At 39.8% G+C, this 24738-nt stretch overlaps 1 protein-coding gene across 3 annotated transcripts in view; it reads right to left on the reverse strand.

Annotated features, from left to right (window-relative positions):
* The window catches only part of TRIO (trio Rho guanine nucleotide exchange factor), a 401689-nt gene that overhangs the window by 31899 nt on the left and 345052 nt on the right, over positions 1-24738 (reverse strand). For all 3 annotated transcript variants that reach the window (XM_084621487.1, XM_084621488.1, XM_084621489.1), the window contains exons 35-47: positions 19147-19439; positions 17034-17204; positions 13681-13776; positions 10932-11080; positions 10065-10131; positions 7205-7308; positions 6386-6455; positions 5234-5323; positions 3030-3122; positions 2358-2408; positions 2052-2129; positions 1302-1493; positions 19-196 (exon numbers count right to left, since the gene is read on the reverse strand). In XM_084621487.1, the coding sequence (XP_084477613.1) occupies positions 19-196; positions 1302-1493; positions 2052-2129; positions 2358-2408; positions 3030-3122; positions 5234-5323; positions 6386-6455; positions 7205-7308; positions 10065-10131; positions 10932-11080; positions 13681-13776; positions 17034-17204; positions 19147-19439 (1632 nt within the window). The remainder of the gene's footprint in view (positions 1-18; positions 197-1301; positions 1494-2051; positions 2130-2357; positions 2409-3029; positions 3123-5233; positions 5324-6385; positions 6456-7204; positions 7309-10064; positions 10132-10931; positions 11081-13680; positions 13777-17033; positions 17205-19146; positions 19440-24738) is intronic.

Below are 24738 nucleotides of genomic sequence, written 5' to 3' on the forward strand. Positions count from 1 at the left end.
TTACAACAAATGATTTACCATTCAAAAAATTACGCTGGTTTTCCAGAATTTGGTTGATTTCATGGATCCACAATTGGCGTACGCCTGGACTGGTAGAATGCAAAACAAAGGTCTCCATGACATCCCCTGTTCTTGATGTTAGTGCAAATTTACATGGATCACTGTCCACGTTTTCCTCCAGGCAAAGACAACTCACCTTAACGAAAGAGAATTTATTGTATCTATTGTACTGCAAAGACACCACCAACAGCCCTAGGCAGGAGCTCTGAGCTTCTGAAGTCTTCAAAACATTTAAGATAATGATTATTTAATGTAGTCAGGATTACTGTAAAATAAATTATTAAATGAAACTAAGGATTCATGATGGATACTCGTCATCCTTGTCACATCACTTAAGATTTCACTCAGTCATTAACAGCATCTTGCATTTCAGAAACTCTGACTCAAGGTCAGAAAGAAGTCAAATGTGATCCCTTCCAGGGTAGCACAGTAAAATTCCCCTTTGTAGAGTCCTCTGCTCACTCCTTCCTTTTATTTAAAATACTACAGTAGTTTTGTACTTTAATCTGTAGTCTATAAAGATTTCACTATAAGAAAGCAACTATTTCCAAACAAGTACAAGCTGCCAAGTCAGAGCAGAACTATGAAGCATAGCTTGCATCCAGAGCTCAGTATAGTCACTCAGATCAATCCATGCACATACCCATTTACCCTATTGCTCAGAAGCCCCCAGTCAGATTACTTCTGGGAATATCCAACGTAACTGTGCAGCACTACTGCTTAAGGGCAGGGCTAAAATGTTTAAGGGATTAGCTTGTGGAACTCGAGTCATGTGATCTGACAGATGTTCTAGTCAAGATTTCAGTACTGTTGGCAAGTATTTGCATTTGGTTTGGGCTGAGACTTCTTGGGGAATAATACTTTCAAGTTACTGCCTTCAAGCTTTAAGATATAGACATGTTACTGTAAGGGCAGGTATTGCAATTATCTGTGATAAGATGTGAACACAGAGTTGAGACACAGCTCCTTAGTGTAGCGCATATCTAAGTTACAATGAGGACATTTATATTACTGTATTTAAGGCAGAAGAGGTCAGAAAGCCAGCATGGAAAGAATTTAATGTGTTGGCACAGCTAAGCACAGAATTGTTTGCATGTGTTTTTAGTAGTGAGCTTAATGCTACCATTCTTCTAGGTTTACTGGTAAAGACATAGGTTCATGAGTTGGTAGGCCATTACCAGAAAATGATTACCTTGGTACCCCACTGTACAAACCCTACTGGGCTCACAGACAACAGTTACCTTGATACTGTTTTTAAACAAGAATCCCGGCATGGAGAAACCTTTCTTTTTATCTAGTGGCTCACTGAATATGACAATCTGCTCAAACAGGAAGACCCGCCTTTCTTTGCAACGTGGCAGAAGTCCCGTGTCCTGGTCTGTGACCAGGAATGTGTCCTGCAGCAGGAGTTTACCCTGGGCTACAATTTTACCCTAAAAAACAGAAGCAGAAACAAATTCATTTAATCCATCAGTTATTTTTCTGAACCTCTCTAAGAAATAAAATCTCATTACAAGGGTTTTTTAGCGTTCAGAGTAGTTTTTATGTATGTTCACTGATTGATACATGAGAGAGAGAGAGAGAGGCACTCACTCACTCAAAATCCCTTTTAAATCATTTCTATGCAATTGACTAACTTCTTGCAAGAAGATATTTCAAAATGATGATGTCATAATGAAAACACTTCCCACACTGGTAGTTCCTGAGGGTCAATTTTACTCATATAAGAGTCAAGCAATGAGAGACACAAGACAGGTCATGTTTTTGAGGTTGATCAAACGAGGTACCAGGCTGGCCTGCTCTTGGGCAGGGCTCGCATTAAGATTCTCCTTTCCCATTTTGCATTAACACAAATAATTAGGAGCAAAACTTTGTGTCACAGACGGTGAGAAATGCATAGCCATCCCAGATACAATATAAATTCATCTGGAAATGATGTCATAAGGAGAACAGAAACGTATGCACCATTTTAAGAAAGAAAACCAACTTACATCAAATCCTTGCAGGCGGCCAACATTCATCATGTCGTTGCACCGTTTCGGTACTATGCACATGACCTCTACAGCTCTCTGTTAAAGCCAAGGAGAGAAAATAAAAATTTAACTCTCTAGCAGAGGATTGTGTGTGTGATGGCAGGGGCTTTACAATATAGTTCAGTGTATTTAATCAGCAGGACAATTAGAGCTGAAACAGAAGAGTAGTTTCATATAACTCGACTTGTTCACAAGCACTGCACTGGAAGTAAAAGAAGTGTGGAGCACAAGTATTCAAGTCAATAAAGAAAATGCCAAAAGTACCTCTAGTTCTGTTGTGTCAAGGTTAGCTTTTTTAGAGTATTTGAGGAAGTCCTGTAAGGAAAAAGGTAAAATTATCTCAAGTCCAAACTGGCGCCTATTTGTGTGAGAATTACACATTCCAAAAGATGCTCTTAAGAAAATAATACAAATATTCAAAGCCTCTTTCCGACATGAATTAGGCAGGTTTTTAGTGCTAAGTTTCACATCTGATTTCAGATAATTCAAGAACATTTACTGAGTCATCAATCCCCCTTGGTAGAAAGGGTCAAAAATACATTTTGCCAAACACTCAGACAAAAAGTGTTAAAGGGATTATAAAATTAATTAAAGAAAAAAATCAGAGGAAAATCAAACAAAATTTTGCCTTCAGTTACATGGGTGCAAATCCTAAGCCCTTCCACTATACTGAAGAGTTAATGTGGATTTACACTGGTTTAAACAGTATCAGAATTTGGTCCAACCTGTTTACTGGGATTCAGAGAACAATGTGAACCCAAGTTAGGAAACAAACTGAAATACAGTATTAAAAATTCTGGCTTATGTCGAGTACAAAGAGGCCCCTTCACCATTTTCAATTCTACTACCCAAAAAACAAAGCCAAGAGTAATACGATTTTTCAGTTCTTCTTTAGTAAAGGTGGTTACACTGAAAGGGTACCCAGCATCACCTCACCTTGAGTAACAATTGGTATTTCATAATTCTCTGCACTGGTTTTATTAGCAAGTCTGTAAGCTGAAGTCTGTGGCCCAGGCGCTGCTTCAAGTCCTAAAGGTTGTAAAATGAAGAGCGTTAGCTTTAAATTTTACTGGTTTTACTTCGATATAGACCAGTACTTTTACTGTCATGGAGCTAAGGCAGAAGAACAGAAATAAATTTAATCTTGAAGTTGTGCTCCAAATTTTCATTTTCTTGTGATAACCTTAAAAGCCATTCCTGTTTTATTCGTATCATCTTTATTCCCAAAGTATTCCAAATTCTGCCTTTTCAAAGCTTTTCTTATAACCCTGGGGCCCAGTTCTTCAGTCTTTACTTTGGATCCAAACCTGCAAAAGCTTATGCACATAAATTCAATGGTAATGCTCACATGCTTCAAGTATTTGCAGGACTGAGACCTTAAGATGATCTCATGGGGAGAGCCAGTATGATGCTATGGGCGGAGAGGCTGTGACAATGTGGGAAGGAAGCTGCTGGCAGAGCATTCACACAAGTTCCTTTGCGCCTCCTATGTCACAGGTAGGCAAACTACAGCCTGTGGGCTCGATCCGGCCGGCGAACTGCACCACGCAGTTCGGCCCCACTCTGGCGGGGGTACTGGGTCAGGGTTGCACCATGCAGCTCAGACCCACTCCAGCCGGGGCGCTGGGTCGGGGGCCGCAGCATGTGGCTCCCGGAAGCTGCAGCATGGCCCCACTCAGGCTCCTATGCAATCTAATGTGAGCTGCAGGGGTGGTGCCTGTGGATTGGGCAGTGTGCAGAGCTGCTTGCCTGCGCCTCCACATAGGAGCTGGAGAAGGGACATGCCACTGCTTCCGGGAGCCGCTTGAGGTAAGCGCCACGCAGAGCCTGCACCACCTGAGCCTCTCCCCATGCCCCAGCCCTGATTCTCCTCCCGCTCTCCAAACCCTTCGATCCCAGCCCAGAGCCCCCTCCTGCACCCCAAACCTCTCATCCCCAGCCCCACCCCAGAGCCCGCACTCCCAGCCAGAACCTGCACCCCTTCCCGCACCGCTGCCCCAGCTCTGATCCTCCTTCCGCTCTCCGAACCCTTAGATCCCAGCCCAGAGCACCCTCCTACACCCCAAACTCCTCATCCCCACCCCAGAACCCCAATTTTGTGAGCATTCATTGCCCATCATACAATTTCTATTCCCCGATATGGCCCTTGGGCCAAAAAGTTTGCCCACCCCTGTCCTATGTGCTGCAGAAAGGATTTCTATCCCAGGCCACATAATCCCGTGTTGGTGGCCACAAAGGAATAAACGAGGGATGAGACTTCAAAACCACCTCTCCACAGATCCAGTGTCATCAATATCTGTGCAATTACTGCAACTGTTATTCCAACCCACTGTCTGGAATAGCAACCCTCAAAAGAGACCAGCAGCCCTCAAGGGGACCAGCAACCTCAAACAACTCCCACAGCCTGGCAATGAAAGGCGGATTTTACTTCCTCAACAGCTCATTCCACCCAGCTAGACCTCAAATACTCCTGTGGGGTGGAATGGATTTTATTCTTAGTTTATTCATAAAACATTCCCACAGACTTCAACAGTGTTTTTGTCAGAATCACGAGTACAGAATCAGTGTCTCAAGTAGGTTTTATTCCTAATTATGAAATGAACAGAAATTACCTTCATAGTTCATAATATCTGCTTTTTAGTTTACTTATTTTTGCTACTGTCAACTTTTCTGCCTTTATTTAAGGCCCTCAGGGTTGATCTGCAGAACTGGCAGGAGATCTGAACATAGAATACTATGACAAACTTGTGAGGCAAAACATTAAGCTAAAGGTTTTGTCTTAACACCTCATGTTTTGTCTACAGCATCTGAGTTTCTGATGAGTCTCAAAAGTACTGTATAGCGAAATCAAATATTGCCATTTGCATCCATATTGTAATCCATCTCTCTGTCTGCATTACTGTTTAATAATAAGTATAATACATTAACAACACCTCCCTTGGCCTACCAAGAGTGAAGCTCGTTCATTTGGTATCACTGAATTTATCTCAAATTTGAATACCAGCAGCCCCCTTCTGAAGGTGGTGGTGCTAATCTATCTCTTAAAGAGCAACAAAACTCAAGAGCAAAGAACGCCGCTCATAATTTGGAATAAAACCCAACTTCCACCCTGAAAATCTATGTTACTCTCTGAGACTTACCTCAAAAAATGTATCAATGTACTCTGAGACAATGTGCTCAGACTTTGGTTTGTTTTGGCAGTAAACTATGTACATGTGCAACCTTCTCTCCTAGGAAGAATAAACAGAGACACAAAGATAATGTACTACAGTCAGAAAAAAAGTGACAGGCTGAAATGGAGTATAATAAAAAAGCACATATATCTAAATGTATACTTCTATGTTAAAAGGATCATTCTGCCTTCTGGTAGAATAAATTCTGTATCAAGAGCAAATAAGCAGGTATACTTCAAACATAACAAATTAGCCAGAAAAGAAAAACCCTCAAATAGTTTGAAGTATCTGTCTAAGAGTTACAATTACTTGAAAACTGGATACCTCTGACCCAAAAATGTAACTGTACATGCAGAAGTTATAGATCTGAGCATGGTACTACACAAACACACCTGACATTGGGACACAGAGAATGATAAAATAATGGAAAAACAGACAACTGGGTTGTATATAATATTTTGAATTTCAAAGTATTTCACGAAATTAGCATTTGAGATATTATTTATCATAATGACTTCTAAGGTGCTGATTACCGTGGTATCCAAGCATAGTGCACTATTTTAATTTCCATTTTACGGCTAGGCGGGAAGGAAAAAATAGTGAGTGACCTGTCTAATACTGCAGAGGAAAGCTTCAGAATTAAAATTCCTGGCTCTTAAACTTGTACCTTTGTCTTCCAAGGTAAGTGGTAAAAGGAGACGTATGATGTTAGACTGGATAGAGAGCTAGAAAACCAATCCTGCATAGGTCACTCAGTTCTTCCAGTGCCAAACAGATCTTTTCCATCTAGAGTTTTTATTACTCTGTAAGTATTGCATTAGGATTTGAGAGGATATTTTTTTCATCTGGTCATATGAAACTACGGCCTACTAAAAGAGGTGCTGAGATTGAGTTGAGAGACAGGTACCATGTTAACCATTTTCTTCACAAGGCATTGCAAACAAAAATTAGACTCCCTGTTCACCTAATTCTGTGTCTCTGCCTCTTACCCTGTGTTATTTTATTCTACTGACTTTTCACCTGTGCTGCTCCACAGATAAATCCTTTATATAATAAGGTCAGTCACTAGTAATACCAGCAATTGGCACTACCTGCTTGAAAGAGGATGTTTGTACTTACATGCTTAACAAAGAGGGATCCCAGTTTTTCTGGATCTTCAAGGCACTTCTCCAATTCTCCTAAAAAGAAGCTGAACAAAGAAGAAATAATTTAGCTTGTACCACATTATCTGGCAACAGGTAATGTTAAAAGAAAGTGGTGATTGCATTCTTTATATCCACACTCTCTTCACTGCTGGGATCCTTGATTAGTGAGTGTCCTATCTGCAATTGAAGCCTATATAAAGAATATATTGCAGGGCTTCAAAGCAAGCAGCATTTTAAAGTAAAGAACAAAAAGAAGCAACATAGTGACTCATGATTGCAATCCTTTTGTTTGCTATGGGGATTCAAATTTCTCTTCTACTCATTCTGATTCCTTGATGTGCTCATAACTACATTACCACTGAAATTTGAGAACAAAAACTGTTTTTGATCCATTCGCAGCATAGCCTCTCAGTGTCAGAAGAATAGGTAAGTACCGTGCATGTTACTGCGTAAGACACAGGATTTTTTCTTTTCCTTAATGCTTTCTTAATAGGATCAACTAAATAGTCACATTAAATGTTATCTATACAAGACAGATCAGTCCAAATGCTTGATGTGTTTACATATTTATTTTGAATAGTCTCCATACAAATAACTATAGGAATCGTCTCAACTTAGAAATTAATTTTAACTGTAAAAGTGTAGGACAAGCTGCTCTTAATTTCTTGTTACTTGCTTTTATAATCTTTGAAACACTTTTATTGCCAAAGGTTTTTGCCCTGTGTGCACTCAGTATGTTATAAAATTATTTTCTACCAGAAACAGATAATTCTTAAATAAAAAGCATACATACTCTCTGTGCCAGTCGTAAATCTGGTGAATGTTGCCGAATACAATCTTGTCTTTCCCCTTCATGTCATCAGGTACACCATCTTCTTTCATAAGTGCCATGTAACCCTGAAACAATCCAGGACAATTCTTTGTGAAATGTCTATGTTTAAACGGTGGGTTTCTTTCTCTCTTTCTTTTTCTGTCTCTCGCTTTAAGGAGCTTAAGAATTTTTAAGCTGCAAGCTCCTATTTAAGCCACTAAATCAATAGGATGTAAGAATCCAATATTACATGTAGCAGTGTATTTAGCTGTTAAATTAACGATTTTATTGAAATAAGATTTGTCTCAACTATGTTTAAATTTAGCCAGTACTTTTAATTTAATTTTTCAGTTTATTTTCACTTCCCACAAGTACATGAAATCAAAATGTAATCAGACTGGAAAGTTTCACATTTCCCAGTTCTAAAAAACATTTCTTTTCACATTTTTCTTGGTAAGGCTTCTGTTTACAGAGACCACACTGTGGTCCCAAATGACTTTATGATGTCCCATCTGAAACACTAAGGCTTCTTTTTTTTTTTGGCCTCATAGCTTCCCAGCCCTATGACTGTGTACAATTATTGAAAAGGGATCAATTTCTCCATCTATTTTATTGTAATTTTTTTTACATTATCTTCAGAACATAACGACGGCCATACTGGGTCAGACCAAAGGTCCATCCAGCCCAGTATCCTGTCTACTGACAGTGGCCAATGCCAGGTGCCCCAGAGGGAGTGAACCTAACAGGTAATGATCAAGTGATCTCTCTCCTGCCATCCATCTCCACCCTCTGACAAACATCATTCCTTACCTGTCCTGGCTAATAGCCATTGATGGACTTAACCTCCATGAATTTATCTAGTTCTCTTTTAAACCCTCTTATAGTCCTAGCCTTCACAACCTCCTCAGGCAAGGAGTTCCACAGGTTGACTGTGCAGTGAGTGAAGAAGAACTTCCTTTTATTTGTGTTAAACCTGCTGCCCATTAATTTAATTTGGTGGCCCTTAGTTCTTATATTATGGGAACAAGTAAATAACTCTTCCTTATTCACTTTCTCCACACCACTCATGATTTTATATACCTATCATATCCCTCCTTAGTCTCCTATTTTCCAAGCTGAAAAGTCCTAGCCTCTTTAATCTCTTCTCATATGGGACCCATTCCAAACCCCTAATCATTTTAGTTGCCCTTCTCTGAACCGTTTTTAATGCCAGTATATCTTTTTTTGAGATGAGGAGACCACATCTGTACGCAGTATTCAAGATGTGGGCATACCATGGATTTATATAAGGGCAATAAGATATTCTCCATCTTATTCTTTATCCCTTTTTTAATGATTCCTAACATCCTGTTTGCTTTTTTGACTGCCGCTGCACACTGAGTGGATGTCTTCAGAGAACTATCCATGATGACTACAAGATCTCTTTCCTGATTAGTTTTAGCTAAATTAGCCCCCATCATATTGTATGTATAGTTGGGGTTATTTTTTCCAGCGTGCATTACTTTACATTTATCCACATTAAATTTCATTTGCCATTTTGTTGCCCAGTCACTTAGTTTTGTGAGATCTTTTTGAAGTTCTTCACAGTCTGCTTTGGTCTTAACTATCTTGAGCGGTTCCGTATCATCTGCAAACTTTGCCACCTCACTGTTTACCCCTTTCTCCAGAACATTTATGAATAAGTTGAATAGGATTTGTCCTAGGACTGACCCTTGGGGAATACCACTAGTTACCCCTCTCCATTCTGAAAATTTACCATTTATTCCTACCCTTTGTTCCCCGTCTTTTAACCAGTTCTTAATCCATGAAATGATCTTCCCTCTTATCCTATGACAATCTTTCACAAAGCATCTTTCAAAGCATAAAGATGCATAAAATGAAAGAAATACAAGATTATCTGGATGGTACTCCAATAAGAATTTGACAAATTGTCTCTCTTCAATGTCTGTAATAAATCCACAGTAAGAAGAATTTTTAAAAAATCTGGAACCTTAACTTGTAATAGAGTTTCCTTCTTACTAGTTCCCATTTAAGCACAGTAAAAAGAGTATTTGTCAACCACTAAACTTGGAATACTTAAGATCTTGTACATTAGCATTGACCTTTAAGCATAGCATGCACATAAAGTAATACTTTGATCCCACACACTGAATAAATACTAAGCCTGTATAACTGTTTGTTTAGTACATTTAAGGCCCGGAGTATGTGATATTTATTCAATACTCTGGGCTGGGCTGCTGCCTTACCTAGGAGTTGGCCTTTAATCTAGTTAACAGACCTGTTAATCAGCTCCTCTCAGGAACATGTCTAAACTTGGGGAAAAGATAGTTTTCTGGAACATACTTGGAAATAGCTAAATGAGGAAATCAGCAGATCTAAGCAATTTACAAAGCAGGTCAGTATCATAATCGGCATTCTGCAGATGGGAAACAGACGCAAAGAGGTAAAGAGACTTGCCTAGTGTCACCCAGTAGAGAAGTACCAGAGCCAGGTGTAGAAGCCAAGTCTCCTGAGTCTCAGTCCAGTGGTCTATCCACTAGACCACACTGCCTCAACTAATTAAACTGTGCCTATTGTTTCAGATGTTATTAGGTGTCACTAATTAAAACATGAATGACAAAGAACTAATCTTCTTATAAGGGGGAAAAAAAGGATGTATGAAGTAGTGTGAAGGAGAGACACGGAATTCTATATCAAATCCTGTTTTTTCTTAAATTTCTATAGAAAAACCCACACCTAAAGTTGACTCGTTCTTTTTCTTCTAACAGAACAGTGTGCGAGCCACATAGATGACTGGCAATGGGATTAATAAAAGAAATTTAGAAAGGATGAACTAACATACCTCAACTACATAACCCAGATCTCGGACGTAATCTCGCTCCGTCTCCACTAATTCCTGTAAGACATAGCTACAAGGAGGGGGAAAAAGGTGGAAAAAAAACATTCAGGGAGAAAAATGTATGGATGTGGATAAAAATTCTTAAAGAGGATTAAGAATGGGCATACAACATTTTACAAGTTTGCAGTTATCACATTTAGTAAGGTAGAGTTTACATCTGACTTTCCAAATCTGGATGCTTCACTCTCTTCAGGGCATTCTTACTTCTTATGTTTACTAAACTAGAGCTGCAGCAGCCAGGACTTTTGCTGCATGGGTCAGGACAATTAAAACATTAATTAAAAAGAATTCCAATTTTTGACTCACAAGAAACAGCAAGAGATTCATAAGCAAACCAACTGAAGATGTCTTTATTATTTTAACACCGACATACATACGGTTAATCTTCAATACCAGCTGAAATGTCAACGAATATTTCTGGATCTTCCCAACTATCATTTGAGTTCAAGGTAGAGAAAGACGGTTTCAGGAAAAAGCAACGATTTATGGTTTTTGGAACCTAAAAATACCCTTGAGAATAGTTAAAAGCCAGCATCCTCTTCCATGAAGGCTGAGACTGACATATTTGACAGGACTTTTGGGTGAACTTAGTACTGGAAATAATATGCCTGAGAATTCTCTTTGAACAGCAGCTGGTTTTCAAGGAAGAACCAAATCATCCATTTGATGCCTAACATGCAAGCTGGAAGGGAAAAAGAACTACTTCTTCTGTTAAATTAAAATAGACTGTTTTGAAAGGATGCAAAGGACTTTATAAATGTTACCTGATTGAGAACAGAGGGGAAATATAAATTTGTAAGCCAGTCTTACTGTCGTCTTTTTAAAGAGCTGGATTTCCTTTCTTCCATCTCATCTATGGGTGACGAGGAAGAGAGAAGGGAGTTGTCCGAAGGGTTGAAAGATGGACTGCTGCTGTCACCTTGATCTACCAACAGTGAACTTGGACGATCTTCCAGTGCCTAAGAGTGTATTCATAAATTGTTGCAATATTTATTCATCTTGCCTTCTATTCATGCTGTCTTGAAATGTACAAAATGAATACACATTTACAGTTGTTAAAAAATATGGAACCTCTGTTTTGTACTCAAATATTTACATTACCTTAGTGAGTCCAAAAAAAATAAGATGACACTCTAGCGTTGCCATTAAAAAGTCAAAATTTGTCACACTGTTACCACACTTTTATTCTACCTACAGGGAAAATCTGTGGTAACTGTTGGTAAACGCTGAATTTTTAACAGCGATTACTATAATGAAGTTTAGAACAATTTAAATCCTCACCATTGCATTTAAATGACAAGGGCAGAAAAAATTAAAGGGGACTCACAAAAACCAACAACCCCTCTGAAGAGACGACCTCTCCCTCTTCTTCTTTATAAGGTATAAGTAGAAGTCCAGGAATAATTTTTCTTCAGCTTGTTTGTTTTCTTTCTTTCCTTTTTTTAAACACACACTAAGCTTTTCAGGGCAGGACCTCCGCTTTACTCTGTTTGTCAGAGGTGAAAATAGGCTGGTACCAGCTATTAAGAGATTAATATTACTTTCACCCCTGCTATTTGTACAGCATCTAGTACTATGGGCCTAAACCCAGGTTATGGCTCTTGATGCTAACAAAATACTCAGTACATTAAAAAATTGTCCAATCTGGAAGACTGATGACCTACCAACTTGTGAAAATTATGACATCACCCGAGATAACAGAATGTAAACTAAGAGGGAAGGAATTTTGAGACCGACTGTTTATAGCAGTTTTTGATTGCTTTAGTCAATGGCTACATTTTGGAGAAAGAAAGAAGTTGTTAAATATAGAACAAAATCCCCCCCTTCAATAAAATATAAGAGCTAGAAATACATATTGAGACCCCTACAATCCCCCTTCCCCACACAGGGTAAGAATAACCCTTCCCATCAACCTTTAAGGTCTTCTATATGTTTCAAAGCAGACAAAAAAAATTGCACAAGACCAATTTTTAAAAAAATTTGCAGGTCACCTTTAATCCTTTGGGTTCATAAAACAGTCTTTTCTCCACACCTGCACTACATACAATAGTAACTGTCATTTATACTCTTCAAAATGAACTCTCAAAACCAGGGGCAAAATTCTGTGTTGAAAGAGGGTGCAGTTCCATTGCCCTTGGAAGTTAGACAGCAAGCAGAATTTTATACGGTTTTGGAAAAGAAGGGGTGTTGAAGAGATTGTGTGAAGGAGTGTTCTAGAAAGTATTTATTAAGCCAGTTTAACTCCAGCTCACAGGGTCAGGTCTTGCTGCAGCTATTGATCATGTTTTCCCGCAGCATTACAGTAAGATGCAGCTGAGCCACACCCTCCTGAGTCAGATGCACTATTCAAGACTTTGAAATCAATAAAAACCCAGTAGGATTTGACCTCATAGACAGACGGCCCAAAAACTAGGAAAAACTGATCTGTGTTGGTGAATTATCTGATGGGGGAATGATATCACCACTTGAGACTACACAGAGCAATCATTAAAACTGTTAGTGGTGCCCAGCAAGCGTTGCTCATCACAGACAGTTTTATTTATTAAAACCTGATTTAGTCTTCCAGAGGGTCACATTTAAAAAAATACATCCTCTATCTTTCCTGGGGAGGAGGGATAGCTCAGTGGTTTGAGCGTTGGCCTGCTAAACCCAGAGTTGTGCATTCAATCCTTGAGGGGGCCATTTGGGATCTGGGGCAAAAACTGGGGATTGGTCCTGCTTTGAGCAGGGGGTTGGACTAGATGACCTCCTGAGGTCTCTTCCAACCCTGGTGTTCTATGATTGTAAGGAAAAACTAAACCTCAAAGATATTATGAATCCATACACAAGCTAGCAAAGAAAAGTCAGGACTGTCCTCAGCAAGAGGAAAATATATAAAGGAAATGTAATGTGCCTGGTTCTGCATCTTAAAGGTATTCAAATAAAGAAGAGTTTGGAAATAGTCTGTGTGTCACCTGAAAATATGAGATGAAAGTACTCTGCTGCAAACCAAGCTCTACATTACTTTAACACTGACCTCTGAGTATGCTTTAACAAAGTATTAAATACTTTCTCTTCAAATAGCAATAAAACCCTCATATTTTTGAAGTATTTTACTTGAGCAAACAAACTAGTGTGAGGTAATGAAAGAGCGTCTTAAATAGAAGCTTTACAGTTAACTCTCTGCTTGGTTTGTTTCATTCACTTGTCCCTGGACAAGACTTATACTGTGAAATCCTTGGGGCAGGGACTCTAAAATGTAAGTTTATATACAGGGTATTGCACAATGGAACTTCAATCCTTGATTGTGCTGCCACATGCTACTGCAATACAAATACATTTAAGTATATATCACATTGACTAGTAATCTTTTCTCTCTGAATATATGTATATTCCATATATGCTCGTACATTCATGAATACATGTCACTTTGCATGCGCAAAATTTTGAGACTGCTTTTGAAAATGGATGATGCTAAATGTTGGAATTCATAGGGAAGTGTGTTGGAACTTTTCATACAGCGGGGCAGTTTGGAGTTGCCTTAGCTTCTGAATCATGTTTATCTTCCAAACAGTCTCACCATTTTACTTTTGACGAGTTCCTCAATTGCGCTGACTAGTTCTGCTGCACTGGGTGTCTCAGAGCTGGTGGGGCGTACCAATAATCGAGAAGATGTCTGTGCAGTGACAAAAAAGGAAAAATATCATGTTTACTTTCGTTTGTCACAGGCTGTCAAGATTCCTCTTTCAAGTATCTTTTCAGGTCAAGCTACCCAGCAAAGATTTCCCTTTAGTTTAAGAATACGTTTCCTTATAATTTATGCAACTGGAATCTAAAATTTTTAAATAAACCTTGATACACCTTGAGAACTGTCCATGCACAGGTTTAATCCATTTCAATTAGTCGGATGTAAGTTCATAATTCTGTTTCGCACATTATAGATCTGGGAAATATCCTTGGGAAACTTTCAACTACTATAAAGTCTATCAGGACAGCCATACAGATTGCAGGGATTGACCTGATTGATAGTGAACAATTTAAGTATTTTTTCAACTATGTATATAATTAAGAAGCAACTGTAAAAATAAATTACAACACACAAACCTTGAAACAGGATTAAAAAAATAAACCAAGAACATTTACATTTCTAAAAGGAGCTGGGGTATATTTCCCAGATTGAATAGGGGAAATCAAGCTCACCATTCTGTGTGTCATCCATTTTTCCCAAAGGTAAGTGCAGAGTATAGAAGATCTCTGGCCTCACAAGCTATAAGATGCCAGTTTATAGCTATAACTGAGGGTAAAAGGTATTCACAGTAAAGGATTCTGGGAGAGGGCCATTAAATTCAGCTTCCGTAATTAGCAAACACACAGCTGGTTTGCAGATTACATGTATCATTAAATAACTGGAAAGAGGAACAGGGTACAATATGAACCTTACTTCATATTAAGGAAAGGGCAGACATACATCATGCAACACAGGTTAAACTGTTCTGCAAGTGTTTCAAACATGTTGGACAAACAAAGAAATTACATTCATTATGATTTTAAACAGAATGCTCTTGACTGTGGTTTTCAACCCCATTACTGAAAACAAGGACTGCAAAGATATGGGTGTGCTTTTGCTTGCCTCACTGAGAAAGGAACATGGGGTAGGGTAAACAAGGGAATCACAAATAACTTTAAATGGAAAGGTAAGGGAATTGAGCCAAAGCAGAGACAGAACACAAATCAACATAATGCTACAGTCAAAATTTACAAAAAGAGAAAAACAAAAAACAAAAATAATTAGTTTTACAATATAACAACTGTATTGGAACATTAATATTGTTTATCCAAAAATAAATGCAAAAAACTCATAAGCTGCTATTCAATGCAATAAATGAATTGTGCAATGATTCTCCAAACAGAAGCGTGTGTACTGTACAAGAAATGCTAATGAAAAAAAAAATGAGTCTGTTATTTAGTGATATTAGAGAAATCAATATGGCCTCATACCTGGTGCTCGCATATACCTCCAAAACTGAGCAAGCCCACATGCAATGGGACTTTGAGGCAGATGTTGCCAGATGTCACAATCCCAACTCCCAAATGCTACTAAAAACAACTTTACAAAAAGTATGTCCTAAACATGCATCCAAGACAAAGTTTAAATCTGGATGTAGATCAGAATCCAAACTACCATGAAGTTGGCAGTGTTTGGGTACAAGGTTCGGTCTATTAGAGACAGACAGAAACACTATGGGAGCATGTTTCTGTCCTCCACGGGATTCATATTAAAACAAGGTAAATCCTTGTAAATCCAAGGTAAGGTCCTGCTTACACCAGAGTTGAAAATGCATGAGGCAGATCATCATTCAAACATGTTTTTTTGCAAGCAGGATGATAATCTGGCAAGTGAGGGCAAAACCTATCTTTTGGTGCGTTACACTACACTGTGCTAAAGATCCAATCTACACTGAAAATGCAAAGTGAATGGAGACCAAGTTATAACATGGCTTCCTCTGATATAATTGCATTTGTAATGCAGATGGACCTATGCAATAAGGACAATGTTAGTATGTGTTATTCGTATCACAGTTACTGAATATACTGGTTAAGAAATCATGTTAGCAGCTTGCTAGCAAGAGTTTGTAAACATGATTCTCACGAACACTATTGCAATTCTAGCAAATAAAGGGTCAGACAATTTTCTAAATAGCAGGAAAAAAAAAACCCAACAATTTTTTTTAAAGAGTAAAAAGATTTGAAGAATATAATTCTTTTTTTAATTTGGTCTCAGAAGTATTTCCCAGTATGTTCATCCATCATTTCCTATATTGCGATGGTTTCCAATTTAGAAAAAAAGCAGGAAACTGGTGCATGCAGTGCACGGAAAAAACCCATTGCAATCCAGAAAGTGTCTACTTCAGTTATGATTGAGATGCCCAGGAGAAAACAACAAGAGTGAAGGAGAGAAAGAAAATTTGTTGAAAAAGAATCTGGTCTACTAAGAAAGACGAATAACCGCCAACACAACTCACTAACAATGAGATCATACCATATATTTCACCACTTAAGCATTTTAAATAAAACAATGGGGACAAAATGATATTAGAAGTGAGGTCCATGCTGCAGAAGTCAACAGAGTTTCCATTTTAAAATCCTCTATTTTCAGGCTTTGTGACTGCCCCATAAAAATGCGACTCATTTTGAAAATTGAAATAAAACATCTCAAAACCTGAGAATGTTGCGAGATTTTTTTTTAAACCAACAAAATATGAAAACACGATTAATTTGGCAGATGGATGATCTCCATCCAAAACTTATCAATTAGTGGTTTCAGATACAGTTTTGCACTCCCAATTTAAACTTGGCTTTGCTTGTTAAACTGAACAGTTTCAGGCAGCAAGTCACTAATGTGGACCAAGGCTTTACAGCACTTGAGGAAGCTATGGTGTGCTCACAATGGACATGCGACTTTATGTCGACATGAAAAACCATCTTCCTGTGCAAATGGAAAATATTTGTGACAAAAACTCCAGGTCTGAGGATAAACAGAATTGTTTTGTGAATTACCTACAGGACAAAAAGATTTCAGTCAAAAAGTTAACTGCTCCCACAACAGCTCTTAACTAGTGGAAAGGGGGAAGACTAAGCATATATAAGCATGAAGTATTACAAAAATGTGAAGCCACTCAGAAGGGGGGTGCATGTGTGTGTGTGTGTGTGTGAAAACTCCTTTACGCACACAAAGATCAACTGCTCATCCCTACCTTGGCTATAAGGTCCTTTTTTAAACAATGATGTAAGGTTCCTGTAATTGTGTACTCAATTGTACTCATATAATTACATATGTCCCAGATATTTTCTCCACAGCAAATCCTTTTAAGGCACTCTAAAAGTTATCAGTCTATCTCAGCATGTGAGATTCTTCCCTATTTCCCTTTTTACCTTGTCATCCTGGGAGTCTGGCTGGAGTAGACTGTGTTGCTGAATTGCCATTGGAGGGGGGAGTGGTACAGCATCTGCTCCTTCTTCACCTTCTTCCTCTCCACAGCTCTGCATGCCAGAAGAGGAGGATTTGGAGAGAGTGCCGCTGCTCAGCCCCTCATTCCGCCCTCTCTGCAATGAAGATCAAGACATTCATAAGATGCATAAAGCAGAGTTAGTGGAAGCTGTCTCACAGATGCCAAACTACCTCTGAAGGCTCATCTCCAGCAAGCCTAGGGATAGCTAAACAGATCAACATCTCAAGAGATAGACACAGTTACCAAAAATCTAACTACCTTAAAAGAGACGCAGTTTATGACTTGTTCAACAGGTAAGGCAACTGGGCTGATGCACTGAGTACAAGTGACTTGCAGAACTTCAGCCCGAGTTTTACTGTAGAAAAAGTTATAAACCGAGGCTTGGGAGTTGACTGCTGGGTTCCATCAGCGACTTTGATTCTGCTCAGTTTACCTCTGTAAAATGGGTGCAACATATGTAACTACAGACTTGGCATCTGTAGAGTACTCATGTCCTCAAACTGAAAGGTGCGACATGAGTACAAAACAGTATTAAAATATGGGATATTTTAACAAAATCCTAAATTTCATCACTAGTTCGCCTTTAAACAGTGACTACAGACCACATACTTTGTTTTTAATGTTTTCTGGGTAGAAACCATCCAGTCAGCTACAGGAGGAACAGGACCTCAATCCTTGGTCTGTGACAAAAATAGTTTACAGGATATTGCTATTGCCTTCACCGTAACGAGGAATGACTTGTACTGCCTTCTCTCCTCCTCAGGGCATTGATATGACGCTGGCGCTCTTCCCCACACTCAGGAACGTAGGAGTGTGGCTACTTCTGAGAAAATGGTGACAATTGCCTTGGGAGAAGGGTCTCTTTTTACCTTATGGCACCTGAGGGCGGAGAACAACACTTTTCCCAAACCCACAGCTCCTACACCATCCTGGTGCCATGCCTCTAGTCCATTCCCTTTCAACTTTTACTTGGATCACCGATGCTCCAAGTTGAAAATGAAATATACCAGTAGCAAAAGAAAAATAAGACAAAAAGCCACTAAAATAATAACACTAGGCCACTTAGTTAGAAATCAGACTTCATTACCTATAATCTATAGGAAAACCATCAGAACTGATGGTCCGATTCAGGTCAAAGAAAAGGTGAACTAAAATACATTGTGAGTAGAACCCTTGGATGCTCTGTTATGTCACTAGATTCAATGTGAGCTGTGCACACATAAGTGAAAGCATAATCAGGCCCAGTTTGTATCTTTATCAACTGGATATGGGTCCTAATCTCATACCAGAACTATGAATGGCGGGGAAGAAAAAGGCTTTTGACAAACATCTGTGACATGAACTCCATGATACAACCTCCCCATTCCCTTTGCTTTAATGAAAGCTTGTGAGGGTATTACGTAACTGATTGGAACCACCTTTTGGTTTGAGAAGTCAGCTATTTCCCAGGACACTGCACTAATGAGACGCACATTACTTCTAAAGGCAGGAACGCAAGATTTGTTGGCTTTAAAGTGGTTAATAACCCTTCCCTATACATCCTCCTGGTCCTTTGGGAAGGGAGAAAAGGGAAGCATGAAATAGCCTATCATCAGAACATTGCTCAGATGTTACTCAGTATGTGTCAAAAAGTCATTTTTTTCTGATTGGGGGTGGGGTGTGAGATGAGTTTAAAAAGTAATTTCCCCCATCCTCTTTTCTGTTCTTCAACTAGAGTGCTCTCCCCACACGACTCTGCTAACATTCTTAACACTGAACTGCATAAACCCTTGTATTCCAATACAGGGCTTGTTCTTGAGCAGAGAATGACAGTCAAGGCATGCATGGGACTAATGGCTGCGTAAAACTGAAACACACCCACAAGAGACCTGGATGAGATGACTCTGTTTTACTTGACCAAATAAAATTTGTACAAGAAGCAACAGATGCAAAATAAGCTGTTGTGCTGTCCTGCAGTGCCCCCCAGCATCCAAAACCCAAGCACTTGAATCATGTCCAACATTTACAAACCATAAGAAAGTTGCCTGAACACTAACCTCTTCAATGGTTTCATCCTGTGGCGTAGCAGCACTGTCATCAGAGTCCTTCTGAGAGCCAGCATCCGCACTTTTGCGGACCTCTCTACTCTTCTTATGCTTATGGGCCAATTTCTTGACATGCCCATCTGCCTTCCCACTGCTAAGGCGCCTCACTGGACTGGTAAGCCATTTCCTCAGGGTGTTGCCAGGGCGTTTGGGGCCTGGGGAGCTCTGTGCACCAATCATATGGGGCTGAAGTGATGTTACGGAGGCAGGAGGACTGGCATCGTTACTGGAGACTGAAAGAGAGTCTGAGGAAAGAAGGTGAACATCTTTTAGAGGGAAAATATTGACAACTGAGCAATTTAAAATCAAGAGAAAGAACCTTAAGTAGATTTTAAGAACTGATGGTAAAATATGAAATATAAATGAAAAAATGTACCAAAAGAGTCTTCATTTATATTTGCATTACAGTAGGAGGCAACTCTAATTGTACATTTCATGTGACAGATTTGCTAAGAGAGAAAGACTAGAAACGCAGCACAAACTAAATATTTACATTGATAATGTGGCATTAGCCACAGTGGAACAAATTACTAGATTTATCAAGTCTAGTTTAATGCCTTTCACAATGGCTAATGCCACCTGATGACTATGAGGGAAGCTTAAAAGCCCCACTACAAACCAGGGCCAGAGTTTTCTCAAATAAGCTGTGATTTTGGATGCTCAACTCGAGACATCTTAAAAGGACCCATTTTTCAGGAAGTGATGAGCACAGGCTCTCTGAATGCAAGACCCCTTGCATGTGACATTGCAATAAGACATTGCAAAATGCATGACATTGCATGCATAAGACATTGCAAAATGTCTTAACTTGAGGACCAAAATCATTACATCAATTAAGAATATCTTGGCCCATGACATTATAAATGACCACTCATGGGCTGGCAAACATTTACAAGACACTGTCCTCCATAACAGTCATGTCCTTTGCCTTTTGCTGATTACCATTTACACATATACACGGACCAAAAATTGCTGTGTTCTAATTTTACATATTTTGTAAAGTGCACAAATTCAGGAAAGTATTAAAAAAAAAAAAAAGTAAAAGGAAGTTGTCTTAAAATGTGTTAATTTTTTAACTCAGCTACAATACTTATATATACACGTACGCACAAGCATCCAGTGTGCACAATCACCACAAATGTTCGGTTTAGTTTTGTGACAAACTGATTTATTTATTTATTTATTTAGGAGGGTGACGGTAGGTTTGGAGGAGAAAGGGAAGACGACTTCAGATAAACTCCAGTTAAATATTTGTTTCTTTTGCTTTAATCTGACAGTTTTAAAAAGGAAACAGCATGAGTAGTTCCATTTAAAAGAAAATATGCCCTTGCTCAAACCCCAAGATGAGCAATGTTTGTTTCTTTGCTTGAGAATGCCTAAGGTTCTGCAATCAAACAAAGGATAATTCTCCCTCCGCCCAATCTAGTAATTACGGATACAGAAGATCAATAGTTTCCAGTGAGGTTCATGTCACTTGGACTTGACAGTACCTCTACTGTAAACACACACTGGCTTATGAATTGCTAGTACTGCTAGTCTGTGCTTTTTCCCTAGCCAAAGTATGTATTCATACAATTTTTGTTTTTTAAATTTGAAGGCTTCTTTTACAAACACAATTATTAGTGTATTAACAAGACCCCATTAAACTGTTCTCGTTTTTTTTCTTTTTTTGCTAGTTTTTTGGAGTTATCACTGCAGGTTTACGTTTAAAAGCCAGGTTTGTGAAATGACCTTTAGCTGGATGGCTTTAGTGCTGGGAGTTAAACACCCTCTCTGCATTCCTTCTCCAAGGTTGGTATTTATACTCAGATCCCTCCTACACAGCTTAGGTGCAAGGGGATTCTTTCACCAAAAATGGTGGGGAACAAATAAAGCGATTTAGAACAATGTTCAATTTAGAACAACGGTAGGCACAGCCTGGGTAAGTTTATCTTTCTTGCAGAGGAGCAGCTCTGCAAAATGGAACCCATTGGGCTGCTTAGCTATTGCAGAATACTAAGTGCAAACTATTCATTAAGAGCCATATCTGATGTGGAGGAAGAGTTAAAGGATCCAGAAAGAATGCAAAAATACTGCTTTAGGTTATTCGTAAGTGTGACTTGAGCCTCCCCAGAGATGCCCATCTCACAGACTAAAGACGCTGGGGGAGCGTGTGCTGCCTTTCTATTAATCTCTCTTTGGCATAAGGCTTATTTTCTAGCCTCCAGCCCATCTCAATATTTTCCTGGATATTTGCTAATACATCCTTGGGCACACAATCTTCTCTGTAGCAAAAGACATGTAACCACTGGGATATTTTAACTTTGGGTATGCAATTCACTAGAACAGTGTATGTTATTTGTTTGTGCATACGCATCCTCATATCACAAAGTACTCATTCGTAACTCTTACAGATGTTCACTCACATTTCCACTTATTAGAGGTTTAATGTAATTGTTTGTATTGGTTCATACTGATCTCACTCTCAGTGAGGAAGGCTCAGAGTTGACTCCACAGAGTACATGTATGCCATTTCAAGGGCCGAACACACGAGGTTGCTTCCCAATAACAATTCATTGTCTCACTCTAAAAGGATCCCAGCTGCTGCTGACCAGGGACCAGATTCTGTAGTCCTTATTCAAGCATGCAGTCTCCCACTAAAGTTAAAAGGAACAGAGTCTGTCTAATGATTATAGAATTAGGGCGCAACTATACAAACATTTCCTCAGCTGCTCAACTTTGTGCATGTGAGCAGTGTTACCTATCTGCTCTATGTTCTTGGGGAACCAGGGTACAGTACCCGGCCTGACTCACAGAAGACCTCCCTCCTGCCCGGCTCAGCCTCTGCTTAAACCAAAACCAATCAGAAGAAAGACTTACAAAAAGCAATGAAAAGGCAGTGGGAGAGACACGTAAACCCCTGGGACAAGGGTGACAGAATTAAGGAAACTCCCCTAGCCTCATTTGCATTGTAGTTGGGACAGGGAGGCATTTCAATTATCATACAGTGGAGAACAGAGATTCCAAGGCAAGCACCGCATAGAACTCTGGGACCAGAAAAGAAGGGAAGCACTGCATGATGGGGGATCTCTGCTCCAGATGTTAATGAACCCACGCCTGCACACACCCAGCTCAGTAGTTATCAGACCAACGCTAGTAATAAATCCTTTACCGGTATCCAAAATAGTGAAGTTCCCTATCTGCATTGTGAGCTCCCTCCGAGGAACACCGCCCACAGCCAGGAATGAGCAGTTCCTATTATCTAGCCTGAACAAAACAACTCTGGTATACTCCCTTGAGCCATCAGTTTACCCATAAACAAATCTAGTGTTCTCCCTTGAACCACTGTTGTTTCCCTACAAAAACCCCTACCCATGCTTCAAGTAAGTGCTCTGATGCCTGGATCCAAAATCTGCATTAGTTCCACTGGGACTTCATCTTCTCCTGACTGAGCATGCTGGGGGCTCTGCCTGACTCCGGACACTAAGCTACCACCACCACTTGGGAACCCCGATCGATTCAAGTTTCGTGGAGTGGCGAGAACGCAGCTTCTCTCTCTCTCTCTCTCTCTCTCGGTATAGCCTTCTGACCCTGACTTTGTGTGATCAGTTATAGTTTTCTAAACCTGACTTTTAAAATCAAATTTAAGTTAGATTTAATATTATAACTGTTTTCTTTGCTTGGCTCCCCTTGTATGATTATCACTTTGCAATAAATAACTTTCATGGTTAAGCTGGTTGCTTCTCTCCCCCCCCCCCCACGGGTGTTTTTTGGCTTCCTCATTTGCTCTGCAACAACACTCCTCGTACCTAAGCTAAAGATCCATGAAGCGCCCAAAAATCCTGAGGGGTTTGCTCATCACGTGGGTTACTACCAGAACTGTAACGTGGAAGTGGGGATAGGGACGTGTGGAGTCCAGGGACACAGAAGGGTGGCAGACTGAAAATGCTGCTCGACCCAGCCAGCTCAGGGGCACTCTATTCCGGTGCGGTGCCCATGGCACACGAGGGTGACAGCTTGGCAGTGCTGTTCAACCCAGTCTGCTGAGTCCAAGGGCCTATGAGGGTGACAGCTTCGAAATGCTGCTCCACCCAGCCTACTGAGTCCAGGGACATATAAGGGGTCAGCTTGGGAACACTGATTAACCCGATCCTCTCAGATGCTCTCTCTTAATGTGTGTGTGTGTTCGTCTGATTCTGGGGCTGGAGGAACCCAGCCCTGGGGAACCGTAGGTCCTGCAGGATAGCTCCACTGGGAGGGAACTTGCAGGAGGGAGAAGTAGAGCTCAGTATGAGAACACAAGTGGCACAAGCAGGACATTAATAGACTTACAGAATAACCTGTCCCCCCCCCCACTCCCCAGAAGAATAACCCTAATAAATGAGCATACCCCAAAGTCACGGGCAAATCTGGTAACAGCAGTCCCATTGCAGGATCAGGACCTTAGGCTCCAGAGCTGAGGTACAAGTACAGGACATTAATTCTAATCCACCTTCATGTTAAGCAGGAGTCTCAAAGTCCCAGCCCAGGGCCATCAGTGGCCTGAGAACCTCCCTACTGGAGACATATGCAGCCACGCTGCCAGCTCTGTCTGCTGCAGGCGTAACCCCCCGCAGCTCCCATTGGCTGGGGGAGAGGGTCAGAGATACCATCACTAGTCGCCAGGCAGAGTCAGCCATGGAGGCAGCGTCACTTTTTTCCACACTGAATATAAACAAGTCAAAATACCGAACCCAACTATCTACCAAGCACCCCTTGCTGCAATCCTGAAGGTTTCAGCTGCTCAGTCACAGAGGCCAAACATCAACAAACTGACAGAACGGAAGCATTGACAGCTGCCTGGCAAACACTAACAACTCTCTGGTAGGTGAATAATTGTATAAAGTTGTATGACTGTTTCATTATTTCTAAGAAATTTGAAATAAAAAATACAGTATAAACGTTTTCTTTTCTGAACACCGTCTTCAGTGACATTATTGGCCCGCTCAGAGGATTTGAGGACTGGCACTGGCCTTAAGGTAAACTGAGTTTGAGACCCCTGCTGTTAAATAAGATAACAGGCCCTGCAATGCATGGTTAACAGAAACTCTGGTGAAACTGGTTACTTATATTGATCGGTGTAACTGATTAGCAAAAATAACATAAAATTCATCATCTTACATCCATTTGTTAAAGATTAGGAGTTAAATTATCAAAAAGCTCCCTAAGGACCGCTGACTTTCACTTTTGAAAAATGGCACTCACATGCTTTCAAAAATTCTACCCTGGTTTATCTACATCATACCCAGATAATTAAAGCAACATTTTCTCCACCATTTACAGTTCTTCATGGGAACCTTAAACTAAAACTGGTTTTATTTTTTCTTTATTGTGACTGCTGACCAATTTGTTTTACTAAGGTTGCTCAAGAATCCTTTATCAGTAATACAAGCTCTAAGAAGAGATATAAGAAGAGATATAAGAATTCAAAATGAAACCAAGAACAACACTGACTTTGCAAATAGAGACAGACTGTTTAAGTTTTGGGTCTTTTAGCCCTTACTAGAAAGAACAGGAGTACTTGTG

The sequence above is a fragment of the Lepidochelys olivacea genome, assembly GCF_965140295.1.
Source record: "Lepidochelys olivacea isolate rLepOli2 genome assembly, chromosome: 2".
Lineage (NCBI taxonomy): Eukaryota > Metazoa > Chordata > Testudines > Cheloniidae > Lepidochelys > Lepidochelys olivacea.